At 40.5% G+C, this 23,884-nt stretch overlaps 1 protein-coding gene across 5 annotated transcripts in view; it reads left to right on the top strand.

Moving 5' to 3' along the window:
- STAG1 (STAG1 cohesin complex component) overlaps nucleotides 1-10,637 on the top strand; it is a 311,613-nt gene extending 300,976 nt beyond the window's left edge. For 4 of the 5 annotated variants that reach the window (XM_084752352.1, XM_084752353.1, XM_084752354.1 and 1 more), the window contains 5 exons: nucleotides 3,516-3,690; nucleotides 5,737-5,847; nucleotides 6,363-6,477; nucleotides 8,448-8,528; nucleotides 8,614-10,637. In XM_084752352.1, the coding sequence (XP_084608478.1) occupies nucleotides 3,516-3,690; nucleotides 5,737-5,847; nucleotides 6,363-6,477; nucleotides 8,448-8,528; nucleotides 8,614-8,637 (506 nt within the window). In that variant the 3' untranslated portion in view covers nucleotides 8,638-10,637. The remainder of the gene's footprint in view (nucleotides 1-3,515; nucleotides 3,691-5,736; nucleotides 5,848-6,362; nucleotides 6,478-8,447; nucleotides 8,529-8,613) is intronic. The other variant, XM_084752355.1, reaches the window with a different exon arrangement.
- Nucleotides 10,638-23,884: the final 13,247 nt, after the last annotated feature.

The following is a 23,884-nucleotide window of genomic DNA, read 5'->3' as shown; positions in this document are numbered from 1 at the left end:
TTCTCTGGTGCTTTCCAAGGGCTGACTCAGGGTAAACATGCTATTTCTCAGATAGCCTCTGTCTTCTCCATGATCAGGCGCCATACTTGTATTGTTATCATCACTGCACCTCTGCTGCCTGAGTGGCTCACACCTTTAATCCCAGCACTCGGGAGGCAGAGGCAGGCAGATCACTGTGAGTTCAAGGCCAGCCTGCTCTACAAAGGGAGTCCAGGACAGTCAAGGCTACACACAGAAACCCTGTCCCAAAAAAACAAGAAAAAGAGAAGAAAGAAAGAAAAGAAAAGGAACTCAGCAGAGGTTTGCTGGACTCTGGCACACCTACCTGTAATATAAACCTAGTGTGCCTTTCCTTATTGATGAAGAACAAACTTTAAAGTCAGTTTTCATATTTCAAACTTGACTTTCTCATTGTCAGCCATATGACATATGAGCATGTTAACTTAATTCTTTTTGAGTTTTAATAACTAATCAAGTAAAAGATGGTCCAAGTATCTAAAGTACCTGGCCTCAGTTACTATGAATATTAAATGATATACTCCCAGTAAAACACAGAGTACAGCTGGGTGTGATGACACACCTGTACTCCCAGCACTCGGGGAGGCAGAGGCAGGCAGATCTCTCTGAGTTGTAGGCCAGCCTGGTCTGCAAAGGGAGTCCAGGACAGCCAAGGCTACACAGAAAACCTGTCTCAAAAACCAAAGCAAACAAAACCACAGCACACATCTTACTGAGCACAGTACTTGACCTATAAACCATCTAGTAAACGTCGGCTGCTCGTTTGAGATTGTTCCCAAGATCCCACGGTAATGCTTCTTTAGGACCAGTCAGAAGACAAAGTAACATTGTTAATGTTAAAGTTTGGCAAAGCTTCAACATGCTTTGAAATGTTTGTTCATACTTCAGCTTTGATACTTTTAGTAGAATGAATACATATATAGTATGTGTGTGTGTGTGTGTGTGTATATATATATATATATATATTATATGTGTGTGTATATATCTTCAAGCATAAGGACTATGTGTGTGTGTACTAAATCCTGTCCTAATGCTTGAAGATCCAGGGCTTTACTCCAAAGAATAATTCCATGGTTTTTTTTCTTTGAAAATATCTTTTGTGACAACCTCTATTGAGGTTTTCCATGACTACATGTTTTTCCTCATTCATAATCTTAACTGTAATCTTTGTAGGTAACATGTACTTTTTTCCCCCCAGAGACAGGGTTTCTCTGTGTAGCCTTGGCTGTTCTGGATTAGCTCTGTAAACCAGGCTGGTCTCAAACTCACAGAGATCCGCCCACCTCTGCCTCCCGAGTGCTGGGATTAAAGGTGTACGTCACCACGCCCGGCTCTAAATTCTTATCGTGTGTTTTTTTAATATATTTTGGTTTTGTGTTTTGGAGGTTTTTGTTTTGGGTTTTAATGTCTTGTTTTTATTTTGTGTTCATTGGTATTTTGCTTGCATATATGTCTTGTGTGAGGGTGTCAGTCAGATCTGTAGAAACTGGAGTCAGGGTTATGAGCTGCCATGTAGGTGCTGAGAATTAAACTCAGGGCTTCCAACTGCAGAGCCATCACTCCAAGTCCTGTTTTTCATGCATTTTATCATTTGTAAATGTTGTATTAATCAGCTTAGTTCCACACTATTACCAAGATTTTATAAAGAAGAAAGTAAGCCTTAGAGATCTTAAATTACCATTCACTAATAAGCCGTCAAAACATGTCATCTGTAAGACTATAGAACATATATGTGGACTAGGTAAGTAACCGCTTTGTTAACTGTTAAATTGTAAAAGAAGCTTGGCTGTGTGGGCTTGAAGGGTTCCAAATTATCAAGATAGGTTGTGCAGCTGGAACCTTTCAATGGCAGTTTCATCTAAGATGAAAATGAAGATGATCTGTTGTAAGAACTGTTTTCACTGAAGAATCTTTAAAGGGTTAGAAGATGTATTCAAAGAGCAGAGCTCTTGAGGTAATTCAGCCTCCACTGGGCACCTTCACAGAACTGTGCTAAGTGCTCCAGCTAAGAATTAATCCAAAGAACCTAGTGCAAATAAGGAGACAAGGAAAGGAACAGGCAGTTTGACTTCAGCTTGCTCAGGTCTCTGAGCCAAACAGGAGGCTCCAGAGGGAATTGATAAAAGATTTAATCCCAGTTGGAGTTGACAAGAGTTTAAGAGCTAACATGATTTTCACCAGCTTAAGAAACTAAATGATACCAGTCTTTTGACTATAGTATGTTCAGTGTGCTAGAAAATAAAAGCTTAAAATAAATGCCAAGTTAAAAAATATAGTGAGTAGGTGATTAATCATATATTTATTAAAATATTCAGAAGTGAGAAGAGAGATGAGAATGAACCTAGCAGACACATCTGAGACTTAATAGAGAGAGGAAAACCAAGGAGATTCATATTATTTATACTTTGATTAAAATATTTCTGAATCATTTTTGTAAAAATCTTCTCATTAAAATAGTTTTTATAGGCAAAACTAATACAAAACGCATTGTTTTATCAGGATGGCTTTGGTATGCAATGGTGAATGCCAGTTCTCGTCTTTACACAGCAGCATCAGGAGGAGGGGAACGGGGCAGGTCACTTGGAGTGCAGGGCTAAGTTTTACATAACAGAAACGATGGGGAAATGAGGTGTAATTAAAAGCTGCATAGGACAGTCAAGCTCCCGCGGGACTTAAAGACATGAAAACTGTGAGCTTCTCCATCTCCACACATACAGCCTGGCCGGAAAAAAAAAAAAGCAGTTTCTCTGGTGATCGGTGTCGACTTGTATTAACAGCATTTGCTAATTTCTCTGTAAAAGCCAGACAGTCTTAGGTGCTGCCACCTGAGACACCTTGTAGGCTCAGGCAGTAAGTCAGTAAGCAAAGAAAGATTGCTGAGGGCTCTGCTTAACCTTGCTCTTCCCTTTCTAGGGTAATAAATCCTCAAAGATAAAGGAGACAGGAGGCAGTGTGACAGTTAATGGCTATGATGAAGTTGTCACCTCATTTCATCCCTGCCATTTAGAAGGCTGAGTAGTAATATGAGAAAATTGAACTGTATTAGAAGTCATTAACATAATCCAAAATCAAACAAGGGAGTTGTGGAACTGTGATTTAAACTCCTTGCTCCAGCCAGGAAGAGCATGGTAGCCATGTAATTCAGCATGTATGAGGCCAAGGTAGAAAGATGAAGGCCAGCCTAAGCTTCATTTGACCTGTTGCAAAAAGAAAACACTGCAAAAGCTGAATGTAAACGTAGCTAGCATATTAGCACACGCCTGTATTCCCAGTACTGGCAAGGTAGATGGAAGAGGGTGGGGGAGTTCAAGGACTTTGCATCACGGTGAATCTGAGACCAGCTTAGGCTATCTGCGACTGTTTCAAAAGCAAAATAGAAAGATGAAATAAATAAACCAGGTGGTCTATCTGTAGAGTCATGCTTTGTGAGTCTGTTACAACTGCCCCCAGAGTTTGCAGCATCCTCTGATATTCTGAAACTAACTGAAATTTTGCAGATGAAAGTCTGGATAGCACATGGCTAAATAGGACTGACACGATGATTCCGACTCCTGGACCCCTGCCGACCCCACAGCTCACCTCCACTGTGCTGAGAGAGAACAGCCGTCCCATGGGAGAACACATACAGGAGCCTGAGTCTGAGCATGGGTCTGAACCAGACTTTTTACACAAGTAAGTACAAAAAATTCATTTTCTTGGCATAAATCCTCCATTAAGGTGAATCTAAGAAAAACTGAGAACATTGTGGTGAGATCCTGCAAAAATGAAACCACAGATGAGTAAATACAAGTCTACAAACACTGTTGTGGACATCTCAGAATTCAGAGACTTTTCTTGATCCAGTGAGACACGCTTCGTGTTTAAGTCACCTCGCTTTTCTTATCTTTCAAGATCCAGTGATAATTTCTCCACCTACCAGAACTGTAGGAATGTGTTAGAGAAAACTGAACTTTTAAACCTTGGAGGGCTTTGAAAAGAAACTTTACAGTACTAAGCAAATACACTTTCTGTGTCTATGCTAAGAAAGCTGCTGCCTCCTTGCCCGGCCCCGTATGTTACTTCTGGAAGTACTGTTTTGCCCTTAATTCTTCAATAATGACATTTTTTTAAAGGAGCAAGCTCACACTCCTTTGAATGAACAGTGTCTCACTAAGTGTACTTATTTTATATACTTATTGGGTAGATCTGTTTCTTCTCAGAGACTTTGAAAAAAAATAATGCATTCTATTTCCTTTATAAGAGCCTGTGAGGTCGTTGCTAGGCAGTCTGCGATGGAGCCTCCAATAGATTGTACCACCTTTATCACCCGCTTAAGGATTTTAATTTTAAGCTGGGCCGTGGCGTATACCTGTAGTTCCAGTGCTCGGGAGGTAGAGGCAGGAGCTCAGAGCTAACCTGGGCTACACGGTGAGGTTGAGACCAGCTTGGGCTACATCAGACTTTGTCTCAAAAGAAAAACAAAACCTAATTTTGTGTGATTTCTGTATCCAACTTGAAAGTTCTCTTAGTTCTTTACTTAGATTTCTATATATAATTAGGATAATGATGTGACTTGTACTAGTGAATAAAATTCATACCTAAACAAATTAATATGTTGAAAGTAGAGGCAATTTTAAAATTATTTCAGGCCCTGGGTTTTTATAAGGCAACTTTATACCAAAGAATCTGTCTTTAAAACCTGAGAGGATCTGACACCCTCACACCAACATACATAAAATAAAATTAAATAAAAATATTTTTTTAAAAAAAGCCTGAGAGGAGAGGATAATCTCTGTCGAGCATTTATGGATAACTGGGCCTGCGTGTGCTGGTAGGCATCAAGAGTTATGCCTGTGTCCGGCCTCTTGCATAGATAAGTATGCAAGTATGCCTACTGTCCTTCCTTCAGGGTGAGTTTTTTAAGCAACCTGTCTCGCTATTCTAACTTGACCACTTACCAGTCCCATTGGCCATTGATTTCTGTTTCCTACCCTGTGTTTATAGGTATTTTTTTTTCCCAAGACAGGGTTTCTCTGTGTAGCCCCAGCTGTCCTGGACTCATTTTGTAGACCAGGCTGGCTTGAACTCAACAGGGATCCACCTGCCTCTGCCTTCTGGTGCTAGGGTTATAGGTGTGCACCACCATGCCTGGCTGTGTTTATAAGTCTTACCATGGTGGTGACAGATTTTTTATCTATGGAACTACTAAAATTTTACCACCTATAAAATGGGGGAGGGGCATATGTCTACCATTTCCCTTGTTTCTTTAAATATAGAATACAGATGAAGATTTGACTCTATAACACTAAGAAACTATATGTTATAAGGACTTCTAAGTAATAAGGAAATATATTATGTCCTTTTTTTCTTTTTAATGCTATAGAGTTTTCAACTCTCAAGTCAGACTCGTGTGTGTTCTAAAGGGCCTTGCTGTCTAGCTAAGTACACAAATGAGTGGTGTAGCATCTTGAAACAGGAGTCTGGGAATGAATGCTCTTATTTGGCGCAGAGTGGGGCATGAAGCTAACACATAGGAAGGATTAATAGCAGCATGACCTGTTTCTTGTGTCGACTTAGTGATAGCTGGAGGCAATTAACTTGTTATTTGTGAAACAATGGGATAAATCTTACTAAGTCCCTTACATGTAGATTTCACTAGCCAACCATGGCTTCATTAACATGAGGCCAGTTTCTTGTATACGTTTCTGTTGCACAAGATAAATAATAGTGTTCTCTCAGTCCTCAGATGCAGATCTCTTGGTTAGGCCAGCCGAAGTTAGAAGACTTGAATCGGAAGGACAGAACAGGAATGAACTACATGAAAGTGAGAGCTGGAGTGAGGCACGCTGTGTAAGTGTCAAACTGAGCATCACAAGGGCAGAGCAGCTGCATGATGCTCGCCACCTAGTTGTCCCTGCTTCTTAGTGAGTGAGTGAGGCTTGGATGTGTTCTGCAGCACAGGATGAAGTAAGGGCACGGGCTCTTGAAGCTTTCCGTATTCACATCCTAGTGCTGCCGCTCTCCAGGGTTACACACACAGCCAAGCTCTAAAACGCCCATCTCGTGGTTCCTAATTGGTAAAATCGAGATACAATTGAACAGTATTTGGAGGGAATTGATACATACCTAAATACTTCATTACTTATGTATAAATATTTCCTTAACAAAGTTAATTCTTCTTCTTTCTAATAAGTTGAAGTGAAAATTTGAGTGAACCAAAGGAATAATCCCTTTTTTGGGGAATAATCCTAATTTTTTTTTTAGTTTAGTATCATAACTTGTATAGTCTATAGGTCATAAATAGAAAGTACCAGGACTCCACACTGGGCAAGTCTCAACAGCCTTCTGACCACCTTTTTTACCAGTCGGGGTCTAATGGAGGAAGATGCTGAGCCCATCTTTGAAGATGTGATGATGTCATCACGGAGCCAGTTAGAAGACATGAATGAAGAATTTGAAGACACCATGGTTATTGATTTGGTAAGGAATTTACTGGGTTGGTTGGTTTTGGCTTTTTGTTTTTCTTTTATAGTATATGAGGGTACTGGAGTTTAAAATTATATTCGTACTGTGAGAGAGGCCTAGGTGAGGAGTGGTGGCCATCATTGGGCATCAACATGAGCTTACATGGCTCTCAGGGCTGCTTTTAAGCAATCACACTTTGGGTTCTAATGAAGAAAGAAGCTGGGTTTGGTTTTTGTTTGTTTGTTTTTGTTTTCCTTTGAAAAAGACTGCTGATCTTTTGGTATAGCTTGTATATTTGCCATCTTGTATTTTAAGTTGGAACCTGACAGTATATACTGTGTTCCAACCTGTAACAATTAAATGTAGAATGTGGAACTTGTATATTCCATTTACAAAGAACATCTTAGATGAGATGAATACAGACTAGCTAATGATGACACAAAACCCTTCCCGTGATAGTAATGCATGGAGCTGTGCTCTGTACAGTTTCATTGCACAGCCCAGCATGTTGATACACACTTGTAATACCCTAGAATGGTTGGGAGTTTGAGACAAGAGGATTATAAACACAAGACCAGCCTGAACTACATATTAAGATCCTATCTCCAAAAAAAAAGTGCTGGTACAACAAGTGCTCAGTCATAGAACATTGTATAGTGTGCCAAGGGGCCCAGCTTTTAATCTTTAATCCAAAACCAAGTAAAAAACAAAATTATCATTGGTTATAGGTAACACTAAAGTGTAGCTGAAATGTCGTGAAGGAAAAACAACTAATAGACTCAGTGAAATTAGACTGACCAGGTATTTGACAGCTGTTAACACTAGGTGGCTTATAGATTAATTTTCATTATACTGCTTTCTTATGTTGGCTACAGCTGCCATAATATAATAAACACCAGTCTCAGGTGGCTTAAATTACCAGAAGTCAGGTGAAGCAGCATTTAGTCCTCCTTAGCTTGTAGATGGATGGCTTCTTCCAGCGTCTTTATGAGCTGGCAGGGCTTGGCAGGTAAAGCTGCTTACTGCTGAGCTTGATCCCCAAGGCTCACATGGTAGGGGAGAAGGGACCCCCACTGTCCTTCATTGTCATTCCTAAAGGTTGCACCTCCTAGGGACACCAGACATTGATTAGAAGCCCCCACCTGTTCTCCTACAGGTTTTTACAACTTTAAACTCTTTTAAAAGAAAAGCAGACTCCCATTCTGAAGTTCTGGGATTAAGCACAAATCAAAGACGGCATAATGCAGCATGCATTCTGCCTTACATGTTCAGAATTTTCCATCGTGACAAGTTTTGGTGAAGCCTCAATAGAACTTCCCTGCCCTGCTCCCTCCCCAGAAGCATTCCCTCTACCTACTTTGGGGAATTCAGTGATTTTCAACATGAAATTCATTTTTTTTTTTTTGTAATTGCTTGATGTCTTCAAAGGGAAAGTATTTTCTATATTATAAGTACATTCTTTACATGACTCAGCAATTAAGCACTGGTGCTTATCTTCCAGAGGACCTGTGCTTAGTTCCCAAAGCCCACACTGATGATTCATCCCTGCCAGTGATTCTAGCACTAAGGGATCCAACAACCTCTTCTGATTTCTCAGGCACATACCATACACAGACACAAAACTTTTAAAGCCAGGAGTAGTGGCACATACCTTTAATCCCAGCACTTCATAGGCAGAAATAGAAAGGTCTCTGTTCATTTGAAGCCAACTTGGTCTACACAGCAAATTTTAGGCTAGCCAGAGCTACAATAGTAAGACCCTGTCTCAAAAGACAAACAAACAAAATTATTAATTGAAAGTCTTTTTCTTTTTCTTTGGGTAATTCAAATACTGTTGCATTTCTTAAATTAATTTTATATACAAGCCAGATTATCGTTGGTATTTGACTCCTGACTGTTTCTATGTGTTTACATACTGTCATAAATATTAGCTACTTAGTACAGCTTATCTCACAGGAAAAATAATTAAATGATTCTCTTTTTAGCCCCCATCAAGAAATCGGCGTGAGAGAGCTGAGCTAAGGCCAGACTTCTTTGACTCTGCAGCTATCATAGAAGATGATTCAGTAAATATCAAGTCGTTAACTGCTTTTTATGTATAGTTCCTTGGCCTGGGGAATACATAAATAATTATATTTCTCATTTTTCTAGGGATTTGGAATGCCTATGTTCTGAAATCTGAAGAAAATTTACAAATCTGGAACTCTATTATTTAGAGCTAGAGGCCTATATACTGTGATAGCTTATACGGGGGAAGAAACACTTTGGATGTGATCTGATTTGTTTTGTAATCAAATGATTAAAGGTTGGTCCCTTTTGCAGTGAAGAGCAGCATGTCAGCTACCCATGGAAATATTGGTGAATGTCACCTTGGAAAGACTGACCAAAAAAAAAAAAATTCATTTGTACTCTAATGTTGGACTTATCTCAGTACAGATGTGTGTGTGTTTTTCTGAAAGGAGGAAGATATTTTAAATTTTTAAAACAGCTGTCAAAATAAACACTGTTATACACCTGTTTTATGAAAATTCAGCATTGAGTAAAAAAATATTTTTAACTTTATTTTCCTGTTGTACAATTTAAAAACCGTTTTAACATTTTGCCTTTTTATGTTTTAAAAGCTAACCATTTTTATTAAACTCTGAGTAAGCAGCTCGTTCTAATCGCCGAAGAGTGTTTTTGGAGCTCGCTGGGTTTGGTTGACCTTGTAAAACAGAAACATTGACGGGAACAGAGCATGGACAAGCTAAAACAGAGTTCTAACATCGTGCGTCTCTGCCAAAAACCACACCCCCCCTCTGTGGATGGATGTGAATTCCCAGATTTTATATACTCTTGAATAAAAAGGTTTATTTTTATTTATAAGTGGACATAAAATACTTGTCCATGCAGCCATTTTTCCAACTGATGCTGTACACCGTTCATTTTATATAGAATAGGGAGATTCAAATACAGTGCATTTTCTATTGGTCTTTGTTCTGTGCATTTTTAGCAACTTCTACCAGCAAATAAAGTATTCTCAGTAAAACAAAAATGGTTCTCAAGTTATCAGTCTCGCTGTTTTTACCACTTGTGTCATGCCCTGCCAAAGTCAAGTTACACAGACTTCCGTTTCCTTATAATCATGAAAATTTCTTTGCCATTCAGAAGTAATTTTAAGATGTGTAACTTAACTGTCTTTTTCCCATGCACTTAATATCCCCTCAGCCTGCTAATTTTGTGAATTTGTTTACCAGTCATAGAAGTATGTGCTGCATAGAAGAGTCTGTGCTTAGAGGGTGGCCTTCCTAAGCTATATTTCAGTGTTAAGTGTGCATATTAAAAAATTTTCTTTTGGAGAAAGAAATTCTGAATCGTCAGGACAGTCTTCAGTGATTTAGAGTTACAATCTGCTTACGTTTATGACTTGCTATTGTTTTTTAAGGCCCACTTAGCCTTTTCCTGATTTTAACGTAGGCCTCCAAATTTCCAAACCAGTCCATCCATCTGGGCTGGTTTTTTTAAATAGCTGCAACAGAATTAAGAGGCTTTCCCTTTTTACCAAAAATGAAGAACATTTTTTAAAAGTATGTGAACTCTATGATTATCTTTTGTGTGGGAAAGCAAAACAGATGATTTTATTCATTCTTTTAGTACACAAGATTTTTCTCAACATTTGTACAGTTCAGAGGAAAAAAAACACACACACACACACACAAAAAAAACCTTGGTCACCAAAAATGTTTTACCAACTAACTCAGCAAGTCCTAGGCTCCAGTTAAGACATCTGGGGCCTCGCTCTCTGCTAGAAATGTGGGCTTCACTGGAACTCAAGGGGCAGGAATGAATGGACTGTCCACGACAGCCCTGCCTGCCTGGGATTCTTGGCCAGGGACCCACCTTTGAGGGGTCCTGGAATAAGCACAGACTAATCCTTTGCTTGACAGTCTTCTGTGAGCAACACATGCTGACTTACGGTTACAGGCTACCATGCTACAACAAAGAAGGCTTAATCTCTACTCCAGTTGGTTTCCAAGTTCAGTTTGAAGTCAATCAAATTTTGTATTTTCAGTGTCTCCTTGATTGGTTTTGCTAGTAATTCTGTAAATTGTACATTTGCAATGAAGGTTTTTTTTTTCCTTTTGTACAATTTGAAACGATGCTTCACCTTTCCTTTAATAAACTATTCAAAATCAGGCTTGTGGTGCTTATCCTGTCGTTGCTCCTGAGCAAGGTTTAAGGAGACTGTTTCCTTTCCTGCTGCCCTTGAGAGTTAGTTCTTTCTGATAATTTGTTAAATGATAGTGGTATAGGTGGGTTTTGTTTTATTTGAGACAGGGTCTCACTTTAGACCAGGCTGGGCTCAAACTTACAGATCTGTCTGCCTCTGCTTCCCAAGTGCTGGGAGTAAATGCATCTACTACCATGCCTGACTGTGATGTTTTATTTTTAAGAAAAAAAAATTAAGAATTGTTCACAAGTTTTCTTTAATTGCTCAAGTTTCCTTACGAAGAATGACAAGGCCACATCCTCTTAAAAGCAGTTCTGGATCAGGCCTTTCAGAACAGATTTCCTCCTACCTCAGGTCATGTGTGCTTGCTCATAGCATAGCCTTTTGGCAATTGCCAAGATTTGCAATCCAGCAGAAGTGAAAATTTCTTTTGCTATTGGTATAAGGCCTCCCTCTGAAGGAAAAGCTCAACATACACTGTTTATGGCTTGGTCACATCCTTTGGTCTGAGTCATTTAGTAGCCCAATTGCCAGTGGGGAAAAGGCAAGGACATGGGAGATAAATTAACAGGGCAACCAAGAAGGAGACCTATGTTGAAATGTGGTTTTCTCTATAATTTTTGTCTGTTGGTTGGTTGATTTTTGGATTTCTCTGTGTAGTCCTGGCTATCCTGGATCTACAGGTATTTTTCATTTGGGACAGACAGGCTTGTAAATCTGAGGTGTGACCTTTGTCATTCTTTGTCCTGGTACCCAGGTAAGAGTCCATCATTAAGGGAACATTAGATGTATTATATGGACTGTGCTAGACTCCTCACTAAAGCTGGGTCTAAAACTGAAGATCCATGGAATGCAAGACAGCAGAGATGAAAAACATAAGAAATACCCAATGAAAGGATAACAAAAGAACTTCTCATATCTAAAAAATGTATCTTGAAATGCAAGCAGCATTTCAAACCCCAATTCAGTATAATTGGAGAAGACTATTTCCACTACAAAATTAAAATGCCATGCCTACAGAACAAAAAACAAACAAACAAACAAACGCTATCAAAACCAGCAAGAGGAAAATGCAGACTTGCTTGCAGAGGCAAACCCATCACATTAGACCTGACCAGAAATTCTAAAACACCTAGAAAGCATGGACTAACAGATTTCAAAACTTCAAAGTCAAAATGTCTATATCCAGTCCTTATCTATTACGATTGATGAAGAAATAAAGACATTTCAAAACAAGCACAAACTAAAGCAATTCATGACCACCAAGCCAACAAGGCAGAAGAAATGTAAATCCTACACAGGAGCAAAGCACAAGAAGGAGTAAGTTTCACAGAGGACTGATAAAGGAGAACTAAAGAATCACATCTGGGGAGTTGAAGACATGGTTCAGCAGTTGAAGAGTGCTTGCTGCTCTTGTCAGAGGAGCAGCTTTGACTTTCTAGCACCCATGTTTGGTGGCCCACAACCAACTAACTCCAGGTCTAGGGAATCTGACAGTCTTCAGGCTTCTGTGAGCACCTTCGCGCACACAGTTTGACCCTCTCAAGAACACAAACTTCAGCAAACCTCGAATATGAAGAGAGAAAGCAGCAACAAAATTAGAGAAATATACAAACTTCTCTCAATAACCTTACATGGAAATTTTCTTAGAGTCATGTGGGAAGAAATTCAGTTGAGAAATGCCTCCATCAGGGATTGATGGCCGAGGGCCTAGTTCATTGTGGATAGTACCATCTCTGGGCAGGTAGTTCAGAATAATGTAAGAAAGCAGGCTGAGCAGCCACGGGGGAAGCCAATCAGATCGTTACTCCACAACCTAAGCTGCATGTCCTGCCATGGCTTCCTTCAGTGATAGAAACTCTAAGGGGAAAATGAACCTTTTCCTTCCCAAGCTGCTTTTGGCATGGTGTTTTATCACACCTATTGAAACCCTAACTAAGACACTCAAATCAAAAACGACAGAATGTTTTTGTTGTTAATTGTTTTTCAGGACAGGGTTTCTCTGGGTAGCCTTGCCTGTCCTAGAATTCACTCTGTAGATCAGGGTGACCTCAAACTCAGAGATACACCTGCCTCTGCCCCCAAAGTGCTGGAGAAGATAGATAAACATGCCAGCAAAGACACTGAAAAGTACAAAGAATAGATGTCAGTGTCAAGCAAACGGAAATTGAAAAACAAGCTGGAGCAGTTATGTTGCTATACTAATAAAGAAGACTCTTAACCAAAACTAGGAAAAAAAATAAAAATAATAAAGGTTATACTAAAATCTACCAAATGTTTAAGCACTCGTTTTCATAGATACTGCTGAAAAAAGGGCTGTCATGGTGAGATCAGTACCTCAGATTAATGAGTAAGCAGATCTAGAAAAGAAAAACCCTAGTTAAGTTGGACCTTAAGGGATTTAACATACCTACATACTGATTTCTATTATTAACCACTCTACAATCTAATAAATTTTTACTTTTTTGTTGTTGTTAAGACTTGGCATGAGCTGGGCGTGGTGGCACACCCCCTTTAATCCCAGCACTCGGGAGGCAGAGGCGCATCTCTGAGTTCAAGGCCAGCCTGGTCTACAAAGCAAGTCTAGGACAGACAGGACTACAAAAGAAACTCTGTCTTGAAAAACAAAAACAAAAAAGACTTGGCCTAAATGGGCTGCTGAGAAGGCACAATTCACTGTTTTTGGATGAGATATTAACATAGACTATACAAGTACATAGATATTAAACCATGTGATCAGTGTAATCACTGTATCATTTTTTTAAAAATGGTCAAGGGAATTTTTAACTAGAAGAAATGAAAATGCAGCCTAGCAGAACTATTTGGAAGAAGGTATTTCTTGTTTTAGTTTTAGAGAGGATGAGCACTATGTAGTACCACTATGGAAGCAGATATATATGAATGGAGTATTCTTTCACCAAGTGGGTCCTGGAGATCCAAATTGAGTTGTCCAAGTTAGCATAAACCCAATAATCTATCTTTCTGGCCCAACAAAAACATTTCTAAGAAGAAAGTTTATAAATATGTTTACATTAGAAAAGTAAACTCAGAATTCAAACCAGGCCTTGTAATTATCCCAACTGCTTAGGAGCTTAATGTAGGAGGATCACAAATAAAGGGTGATCCTGGGCAACTTGATGAGGCTACATGAAAATAAAACTTAAGAACTAGGGTAGCTCAAGGTAGATCATTTGCCTAGCATGCATGAAACATTTTTCAGTAAAGTATTGAGGAAACGAAATAACCTAATGATGTGCCCTCATGGTATTAGGAGAGGACGTAAAATCCAAGTGAGAATAAATATCATCACAGGAATTAATAGTGGAGACCAAAAATGGTACAAGAACAAGTTTTCAAGTGAATTTTTTTATAAAGTTGACGACCAGCCCTTGGGTATACTAATCAAACAAGATTCAAATTAACAAAACCACATGAAAGAGAAAGCATTACAACGGATACTAATGAAATCCAGATGGCACACACCCTAAATCCCAGCACTCAGGAATCAGAGGCAGGGGGATCCCCTAGTTTGGAGAGTTCCAGGACAGCCAGGGCTATGCAGAGAAACCCTGTCTCAAAAAAATTTAAAAATAAAGGGAAAAAACCCACATTCTGAAAAGCTGAAAGAAATGGATAAATTCCTAGACACTTCTTTTGTATTGTAGTGTGATTATTCTGTATTATGTGGCTGATGTCTGCTTATCAGTGAATATATACCGAGAGTCTTTCTAGGTCTGGGTTATCTCAGAGTAATCATTTCTAGTTCCATCCATTTGCCTGCACATTTCAAGATTTCCTTGTTTTTAATAGCTGAGTAGTATTCCATTGTGTAAATGGACCACAATTTCTTTATCCTTTCTTCTGTTGAGGGATCTGCATTGTTTCCAGATTCTGGCTATTTCAAATAAGGCTACTATGAACATAGTTGAGCAAGTGTCCTTGTGTAGTGGAGCATGTTTGGGTATATGCCCAGGAGTGGTATAGCTGAGTCGTGAGGTAGCACTATTCCCAATTATCTGAGAAAGCGCCGAATTGATTTCCAAAGTGGTGTACAAGTTCGCACTCCCACCAGCAATAGAGGAGTGTTCCCCTTTCTCCACATCCCCACCAGCATGTGCTGTCACCTGAGTTTTTGATCTTAGCCATTCTATAAGCTGAAATCTCATAGTTGTTTCGATTTGCATTTCCCTAATAACTAGGAATGTTAAGCATTTCTTTAAGTGCTTCTCAGCCATTTGATATTCCTTTGTTGAGAATTCTGTTTAATTCTGTACCTCATTTTTTAATTGGATTATTTGGTTTGGTGGTGTTTAATTTCTCGAATTCTTTATATATTTTGGATCGTAGCCCTCTGTAAGATGTAGAGTTGGTGAAGATCTTTTCCCAGTCTATGGCTGTTGTTTTGTTCTGTTAACAGTGTCCTTTGCCTTACAGAAGTTTTTCAGTTTCATGAGGTCCCATTTTTTAATTGTTGATCTTAGAGTCTGAGCTATTAGTGTTCTGTTCAGGAAGTTGTCTCCTGTGCCAATGAGATCTAGGCTCCTTTCCACTTTTTATCTAACAGATTTAGTGTGTCTGGTTTTACCTTGAGGTCTTTTAATTCACTTGGACTTTAGCTTTGTGCAAGGTGACACATTTTTCTACACGTAGACATCCAGTTAGACCTGGACGATTTGTTGAAGATGCTTAGGAAGAATGCTTAGTTCTCATTCAGAAGGGCAAATAGAATGGACACCGGAAGCAGTTGAAGAGAAGGAAAAGGACAGGGCTTCCCACGGAGGTCCTCTGAAAGACTCCACTCAGCAGGGGGTGGAAACGGATGCCGAGACTCACCACCGAACTCGGGTGGAGTGCAGGGAGTCTTATGGAAGAGTTGGCATAGAAGGACCTGGAAGGAATAGGAGCTCCACAAGGAGATCAATGAAGCCAACAAATCCAGGACGAGGAGAGTGCTGCAGAGACTGATGCACATTGTGAGGACCTAGACCCTCTGCTCAGATGTAGTCTCCTTGTGGGACCCCTAATATGGAGAGTAGGGGCTGCCTGTGGCATGGACTCTGATGCCCACTCACTGATCGCTTATCCCTGGTGGGGCAGCCTTGCCAGGTCACAGAGGAAGAGGATACCGGCAGTCCAGATGAGACTTGATAGGCTATCAGATGACAGGGGTGGAGAGCTCCCCCTTTCTGAGGACTAGGGGGAGGGGGGTTGAGGGAGGGAGGGTGAGACCAGGAGGCGATGGGGGAGGGGGCTACAATTGAGATGTAAAGTGAACAAATTTTTCTTAAAAAGCTTATCCATCTTATAACGTATTTGTGCTGGGAGGAGATGTGATCAATAAGAATGCGTATTAAACAAAAAAAAAAAAAATCCTAGAAACATATGACCTACCAAAATTTAAATCAAGGCTTATAGTGAGGAGCAACAAGATCACACAGTAGGTAAAGCTGCCAAACTTCACAACCCGAACTCGATCCATCCCCAGAACCTACATGGTGTAGATGCTGGAGGCCCAGCCTTCTTAGTCAGGGTTACTGTTGCTGTGATGAAACACCATGCAGCTTGGGGAGAAAAGGGTTTTTTTGGCTTATTCTCCCACTTCACTGTTCACTGGAGGAAGTCAGGACAGGAACCGGGAGGCAGGAGCTGATGCAGAGGCCATGGAGGGGTGCTGCTTACTGGCTTGTTCAGCCTGCTTTTCTTTTCTTTTCTTTTCTCTTTTTTTCTTTCTTTTTTGAGACAAGGATTTTCTGTGTAGCCTTAGCTTTCCTTGACTCACTTTGTAGACCTGGCTGGCCTCGAACTCAGATCTGCCTGACTTTGCCTCCCTGAGTGCTGGGTGTACAGATGTGCACCACCACACCAGGCTTCAGCTTGCTTTCTCAACCCAAAACCACCAGCCCAGGGATGGCTCTATTCATCAAAGGCTGGGCCCTCAACAGTGAATCATCAATTAGGAAATGCCATACAGGCTTGCCCACATATGGAGGCATTTCCACACACCAGACTTGGGAGATAATGGGAAAACTTTAATTAGCCCACAGCTGTAGCTTCCAGCTATTGCTAAGAGAGGCCCAGCCATGTCGAGAAGTGTCTCCTGGCTTATGTGAGGTTATGCATTCTTAGAACCTTGTGACCATATTAGAGTGGTCTTTATTCCCTCTCCCAAAGGAGATTTGTCCTGGAGCTAAGCAAATTTACTAGAGGTTGAAATTTGCAGGTTTCTAGTTAAGACAGTTTTATCCTTAGCAAACAGAACTTGCCTTGTGAGGGGATATTGGTAGTCACGTCTCAAGGGCGAAGCAGGTGTTACTCATTTCAGAAGAAAAGTGCAAGCTCGTTTACAAAAGTGGAAGTCAATGGCTCAGCTCTGTTGTCTCTTACCAAAAAATTTTTTGTTTATTTTAGTTTTGGTTTTTTTGAGGTAGTGTTTCTGTGTGCTTGGCTGTCCTGGACTCGCTTTGTAGACCAGGCTGGCCTCGAACTCACAGCAATCCGTCTGCCTCTGCCTCCAAAGTGCTGGGATTAAAGACATGCACCATCAACACCCGGCTTATTCTGTCTTATTCATCACACTAATGTAAGACTTGCTATCTCTCTCTTTTTTTTTTTTTCCTCTCCTTCACTGCTTTCTTTTTGGAGTCAATTAATTTCATATAAGCTACAACTTTAGATTTCTGATGCATCAGGGCTAGGCATCCTGGCTTCTCCTGGTTGGTTGGGTTCAGAATTGACACCATTTGAAACTTTGTAACTTCTGTGAAATAATGAACTGGACTGGGCAGTATAAGATGCAAGGTGGAAAGAGCAGACTCAAAACCACCCAGAGGAAAGGCCTTGCTAGAGGCAGTAACCTCGATTCCTAATTTCAGGCTTTCAGCTGTTTAACCAACCTCTGACTATTCCCCCTACAGCACTAAGCAGCACTGGCCCTTTAAGAACGCAGTGCTTCCTTCTCTGTTGTTCACAGATTTAGGCTTCTGCTCCCCAAGACTGCTTCAGAACTGGGGTCCCCAAGGGCTCTATGTTGTCCTAAAGCTTCAGCTGCCTGTCTCCTGACCTGTACAGCTAGACAGATCACTGCAGTGTACGTCTGAAGATGTGGTCCCTCTCATCCTCGGGCCTCCCAGCCCCGCTGCTAAGGGGATGAAAACAGCTCTTTTAATCCTGCCAGGGGCTCCTACTAATAAAGTGAGACGTGGGCTAAGTTGAGCTGTATCAGCTGTGGACTTGTGTAAGGCAGAGTACAATGTCCTGTCCAGTTAGGAGGGAGGCGCTGATAGGCCCATGTTCCACACAGAATATGGAGGCCTGTATGTGCCTGGTTCTTAGCTAGAAACAACTTGCTTCAGCATCTTTTTGTCTGGAGGTCAGGACAGTGATGCGATTATATAGCGTTTGTTTTAAATTTCCGTAAATCTTTCCCCTGAGGCTTTGTAAGCAACACGGACCCTGTACTGATAATACAACATCTTTCCATTTGAGTTCTTGTACCTGTTGCTCTTGTGTGGGAAGATCCCCTCCATCTAGACATATGAAAGATGCTGAGCTCACTCTGATCTTGGTATTTCTAAAACATTTGGATGGCCCTTGTATCTGGCACTGGGAAAATCCTCTTTCAGTGTGCACATATTGTTGCAGATTTATCGGCATATTCACTCACGGCAGACTCCTAAGGCCCTATTTTATTCCCAGGAGACTATCCATGCCATCTGCCATCCACACAAGGGCAAGATGTTATCTGAGACCATGCCCAGCCATGAATCACTGGAGAAAGCAAACAACTGCCGTCACATAACTGCTATTCCTAGGTACAGCCATGTTAATAACCAGGCTGCACTCTGGGAGCCGTGGTGGCTAGCTCTACAGAAAACACTAAAGTCAACAGGACCCTGAGCCCAAAGGGAAGACGACACTGCACTGGGATCCCCTGTTGAATTCCTCAAGCATTTACCAGGCATGGGCGCACTGGCTTCCCAGTTAGCAATGGGAGCAGGGCCGCAGGGTTCCTCAAACTCCCACTGCGCATTGACCAACCCACTTCCAGGTGTGGTGGGCACAGGGGTGATGAGTCCACTGTCCCTAGAAGGTGACTCCAAAAAGCTCTAGTCCAGGTCTCTTCTTACTCATAAGTGTTATGCCCTTACCCAGGCGTGGTCCATCCATAACAAGCTTAGTGTTGAAATGAGTGTCCATAGTTCATCCTACTGTGCTGAACGGCCTACAGCAGAGTCGCTGCATTATATTTATGTGGACATCCCCTCATAGCATCAGGTATCGACCTCTCAGCCACGGGATTAGCTGTGCTAAGAGGAGAAGTGAAGACCAGAATACAGGATGTAGCCAAACGGACCTGGCGTGCAGGCCCCATCCCAGTCAGGTGTCAGGCTTAGGTCCAGGTTCACTGTTAACACCGCCATCGTATGTCAGAACGGGAGACTCCGGCTGGTGAGTAATTGCTATTTGCTCTCCATTGCTTGAGACATTTAGGATGTGGGTACAAACTCCAAGATCCTCCAATAGGCAAAAGAATCCATGCCCCTGCTGTGTGAGACCCGAGGAGCAATCATCTTCTCTGAAGATAAGGGGGAGGTTGTTCCACAGTCTGCCTGCTAGCCAGGCACAGGAGCGACAGACTCTGATGTCCTATGTCCCTGCACCCATACCCTGTATGGAGGCTGGCATGCAGCTCACTCTGATGGAGTCTGTGTCCATCCAAGGGAGAGGGTACCACCTGAGCCAGGGATGTCCTACATGCACGCACACCAACTAATTACTCTTATGGACTATATATATTGAAAAGTCAACCCATTTTATTGAAGTAAGTGCTTCTCCATAACCAGGTCTTATTTTTGCGGGGTTTTTTTTTTAATTCTTGACTCTACCTATTACTTCAGATTAGCAAGAACCAAGCTCACGTTCAAACTTGTTAAACTTTTCCTGCTTTAGGCTTCACTTTGACATTTTGACAACATACACAGAAGTCTATAGAGTGGGAAATAGAAACTGGGCTCTTCCTGCAATCTCGTCTCTGTACATAAATAACATTTGCATTTGACATAATTATAAACATAGTTTTAGATATACTGAAGATATTTGTTAACTCATGTCTTAGTTACCTCTGTCTCAACAATTCACTACAAAACTAGAAACTGTATTAAGGTTGAGAACCTTATGAAATAACAATTTTTTTTAACTTAAGTTATTTTTTAGTACCAAAATAAACTTCAAACTAAAAATATAAACCTTGAAGGGGCTGGGAGGCTTATTTTCCTCATTCTTTTATAGTGTGCCGTTATAAAATCTAAATGTTCAGTGGATCAGTAGATTAACTTTATGTCTTTCAAGTATTATATAAATTTTATGTTGTCAGTTGTGATGTCAAAAACCCTTAAAGAGGGAAGGAAGCTATTCCAATGTTTATTATGTCTAAAACGTGAAAAGTGGTTTTATTCCTTCTTAGAATTTATTTTTCTCAAAACTGGCACTTTGATTTACTTAGAAATTCTCATATATAAAGTGATATTTCAGGAATATCAGCATCTGGCATTATCAAGCAAGCCCCGTTGCATCATGAAGAATGTAACTATAGGAGAGGGGTTCTCACAAGACGTTCATAAGGATCGAAATGGTCAAAGTTGGACGAAGCTAACAAAGATGTAAGTGATTAGACATTTAAGACAGGTTTTCTAACAAGAATAAATTACTATAACCTTAGAAACATTAATAAGCTAATCGGTAAGTGTATTGTCCTCAAGTCCATTTGCCATAAACCATGCATTCAGGCCTTCTGTGACTTGGCTTTACGTTTTTACTTTGTCCATTGTTATAGTCTATTTTAGGACAAAATTTATAATATATATGATTTATCATTATCTAAAGTATTTAACCCTTTTATCAAAGATAAAACTATATATGTGTGTATGTATATACATATACACACAGACATAAACACACATACACACACACACACACACACTTTGTAACATTTCCTATTTTTTTGTTGACTCCCAGATCCCAGGCAAGTTCATATTCCAGCAAGAGCCTTAGAGCTGTTAATGAACATAAATGAGGTTTATGAATAAGAACAAGAAGAAGTACTCAGAGAGCTAATGATCTTTACATGTTAACCCCGTAATTGTAGCTTTCAATGACAAGAGATATTTATCATTGTCTTTTCATTTTTCTCCTTGGGTGTAGTAGAAGAAGCAACATTTGATTTTAAAGGCACACCTTCAGATACCTATAAATTAATAAGGTTGTGGACGCACTCATGATCAAGTAGGATCAAGCTGACAGAGGAGCTGCTTTCACCAGTATGTACACAGTCCCTGCGTGGATTTGGGATCATCAACTGCTCTAAAACCTATACCAACAGAGTGGTGGCGGTGCACGCCTTTAATCCCAGCACTCAGGAGGCAGAGGCAGGCAGATCTCTGTGAGTTCGAGGCTAGCCTGGTCTAAAGAGTGAGTTCCAGGACAGCCAGAGCTAAATAGAGAAACCCTGTCTCAATAAACAAACAAACAAACAAACAAATACAATACAATAATACAATTTGTAATAATCAATTTGTATGTGCATGCGGATAGGAACGTTCAAACTGAAAAATTCAACAAGTATTCTCCTTTTAAATATTTCCTTTGGCCTCCCTTTTATTTATTTGGAGACAGGGTGTTACTATGCAGCCCTGGCTGTCCTGGAACTCACTGTGTAGACCAGGCTGTCCTTGAACTCACTGTGTAGACCAGGCTGTCCTTGAACTCACTGTGTAGACCAGGCTGTCCTGGAACTCACTGTGTAGACCAGGCTGTCCTGGAACTCACTGTGTAGACCAGGCTGTCCTGGAACTCACTGTGTAGACCAGGCTGTCCTGGAATTCACAGAGATTCCCCTTGCTTCTATCTCAAGTGCTGGGCTTAAAGGTGTACACCACCATTCCCAGTTTGGCCTTCTTTTTATATTCATCAGTACCTCTAAACTACAGAATATTAAATGGAAAACAACAGCAAAAAAGACCACAAAAAAAAAAAAAAAACCAGACATTTAAAGTGATAGCACCAGATTATTCTTTTTTTTTTTTTCTTTTTTCCTTAGCTTGTCTATGTCACTGGAGAGAACTCCTGAAAATTGTGTGCACATTCATGAGTACACACCACCCAGACACACACAACTTTATATGTGTGTGATGTATGTATATGTGTGTGTGTGTGTGTGTGCATGTGTGTGTATGTGTGTGTGTGCATGGGGGGGGTTTCTTAATCTGTAATGATCTGGGAAACTAAAGGTCAAAGCTGAAAACAGTCTGTCAACAACAACAACAACAACAACAAAAAGCCCAAGACTAGACAAATTCACTGAACTCTGTGCCTTCCAAGAATACAAATCCACTCTGAGGTTAGTGTTGCCCTCATAAGAACAGAACAAAACCAAACTGTATCACTGATGACACCGACATGGAAGCTCTTAATTGTAAACTTAAAAACTGAATTCAACAATGCATTGAATCCAGAGACATGAGGATGCTTTGATAAACATAACTATATGACAAATAGGCAAATCAAATGATAATCTCAATAAAAGCATAAAGTGCTTGGCAAAATTTAACATTTCTGTAGTGGAAGTTTTGGTTTCTTTAAAAACTCAGTTATGTTATGTAAGCAGGTTTTTTGTTTTATTCCCAAGTGTGGGATGTGGGGCTGCTTTTAGTTTGTCTGAAGCTGGTAACAGCCTCATGCAGCTCAGAGAGGGGCATGGTCTTTTCCAGCTGCAGTTAGCGGAATTCTGAAGACTTGGAGAGGGTATAAATACCAGAGCCCAGGGAGAGGAAAAGGATGCTCCAAGAAATGATCCAATGGCTGGAGAGGTGGCTCAGAGGTTAAGAGCACTGGCTGTTCTTCCAGAGGTTCTGAGTTCAATTTCCAGCAACCACATGGTGGCTCACAACCATCTATAATGAGATTTGGTGCCCTTTTCTGGCGTGCAGACAGAAAAATGTATACACAATAAATAATTTTTAAAAAAAGAAATGATCCGAGAGAATGAGAGAAAGAGAGAGAGAGAGAGAGAGAGAGAGAGAGAGAGAGAGAGAGAGAGAGAGAGAGAGAGAAGGGGACAGAGGGAGGATGCTTCAAGGAGGAAGAAGGCTCCTGGCTCATTTGCTGTTTGCTGGTCAGCTGGACTGCTGGATATCCTTACAACTGAGGTTGATATTTCCCAAAGAACCTGATGGCCCTAACCAACCAGAAGTAGCTAAGGAGAGCGCTCTGCCCCCTCTCCCCAATAACTTTTATTCTCTCCTACCTATTGTTGGGGGTTGTTGGAAGGGAGGTAGAGGTATAAGAAGCCTAAACTAAAATAGATTTGAAAAGTACATGCTACACATTCATAAAATATAAAACTCTAGCCGGGCGTGGTGGTGCACACCTTTAATCCCAGCACTCAGGAAGCAGAAGCAGGTGGATCTCTGTGAGTTCGAGGCCAGCTTGGTCTACAAAGCAAGTCCAAGACAGTCAAGGATACACAGAGAGATCCTGTCTTGAAAAAACAATACTCTAAAAAAATTAGGGAAAAGAAGGAATGTATGGTGACATATATACAAACAAAATACAGCCAATATCATATTCAATGGAAAAAACAGAATTTTCTCTAAAATCAGGAATGAAGCAAGGTTGTTGCACCTGCACTTTCACTTGACATACTGATTGAAACGTTAGCCAAAACAATGAGAACTGGAAACAAATAGGAAATGAAGAGGCCAAAATATCCCAAAGTACACATGATATACTTAATAGTCCCTAAAGAGTACACCAACAAGCACTTTTAACAATGTAGCAGGATACAAAATAGATATGCAAAAAATCAATAGTCTTACTATATACCAATTATAAATACATAGAGGAAGAAATTTTCATTCACCATACCTGAAAGACAAGCAAACAAGCACACAGGCACAGCTAAAAATAAGCCTAACAAAAGAAGTGACAGACTTCTGCACTAACTTTAAAATACTAAATAACTTGAAGACACTGGAAGATGTAGCTCTGTTGTGTAGCAGTTTCTTCCGAGTTGAAACATTCATACCATGAAGGAGGGGAGAGGCTCCTCAGACACAGATAGTACACAATTCACAAATCTCAAGAAGTTCCAGAAACTAACATGAATCACAGGTCTTCCCTCCAAGATTATAGGAGGAGAAAACTCGATGGGGGAAA

This window comes from Acomys minous, assembly GCF_964271855.1.
Source record: "Acomys minous genome assembly, chromosome: 13".
NCBI classification, from domain to species: Eukaryota; Metazoa; Chordata; class Mammalia; order Rodentia; family Muridae; genus Acomys; species Acomys minous.
Note: the sequence above shows the minus strand (reverse complement) of the source record. Positions and strands in the feature narration are given on the sequence as shown.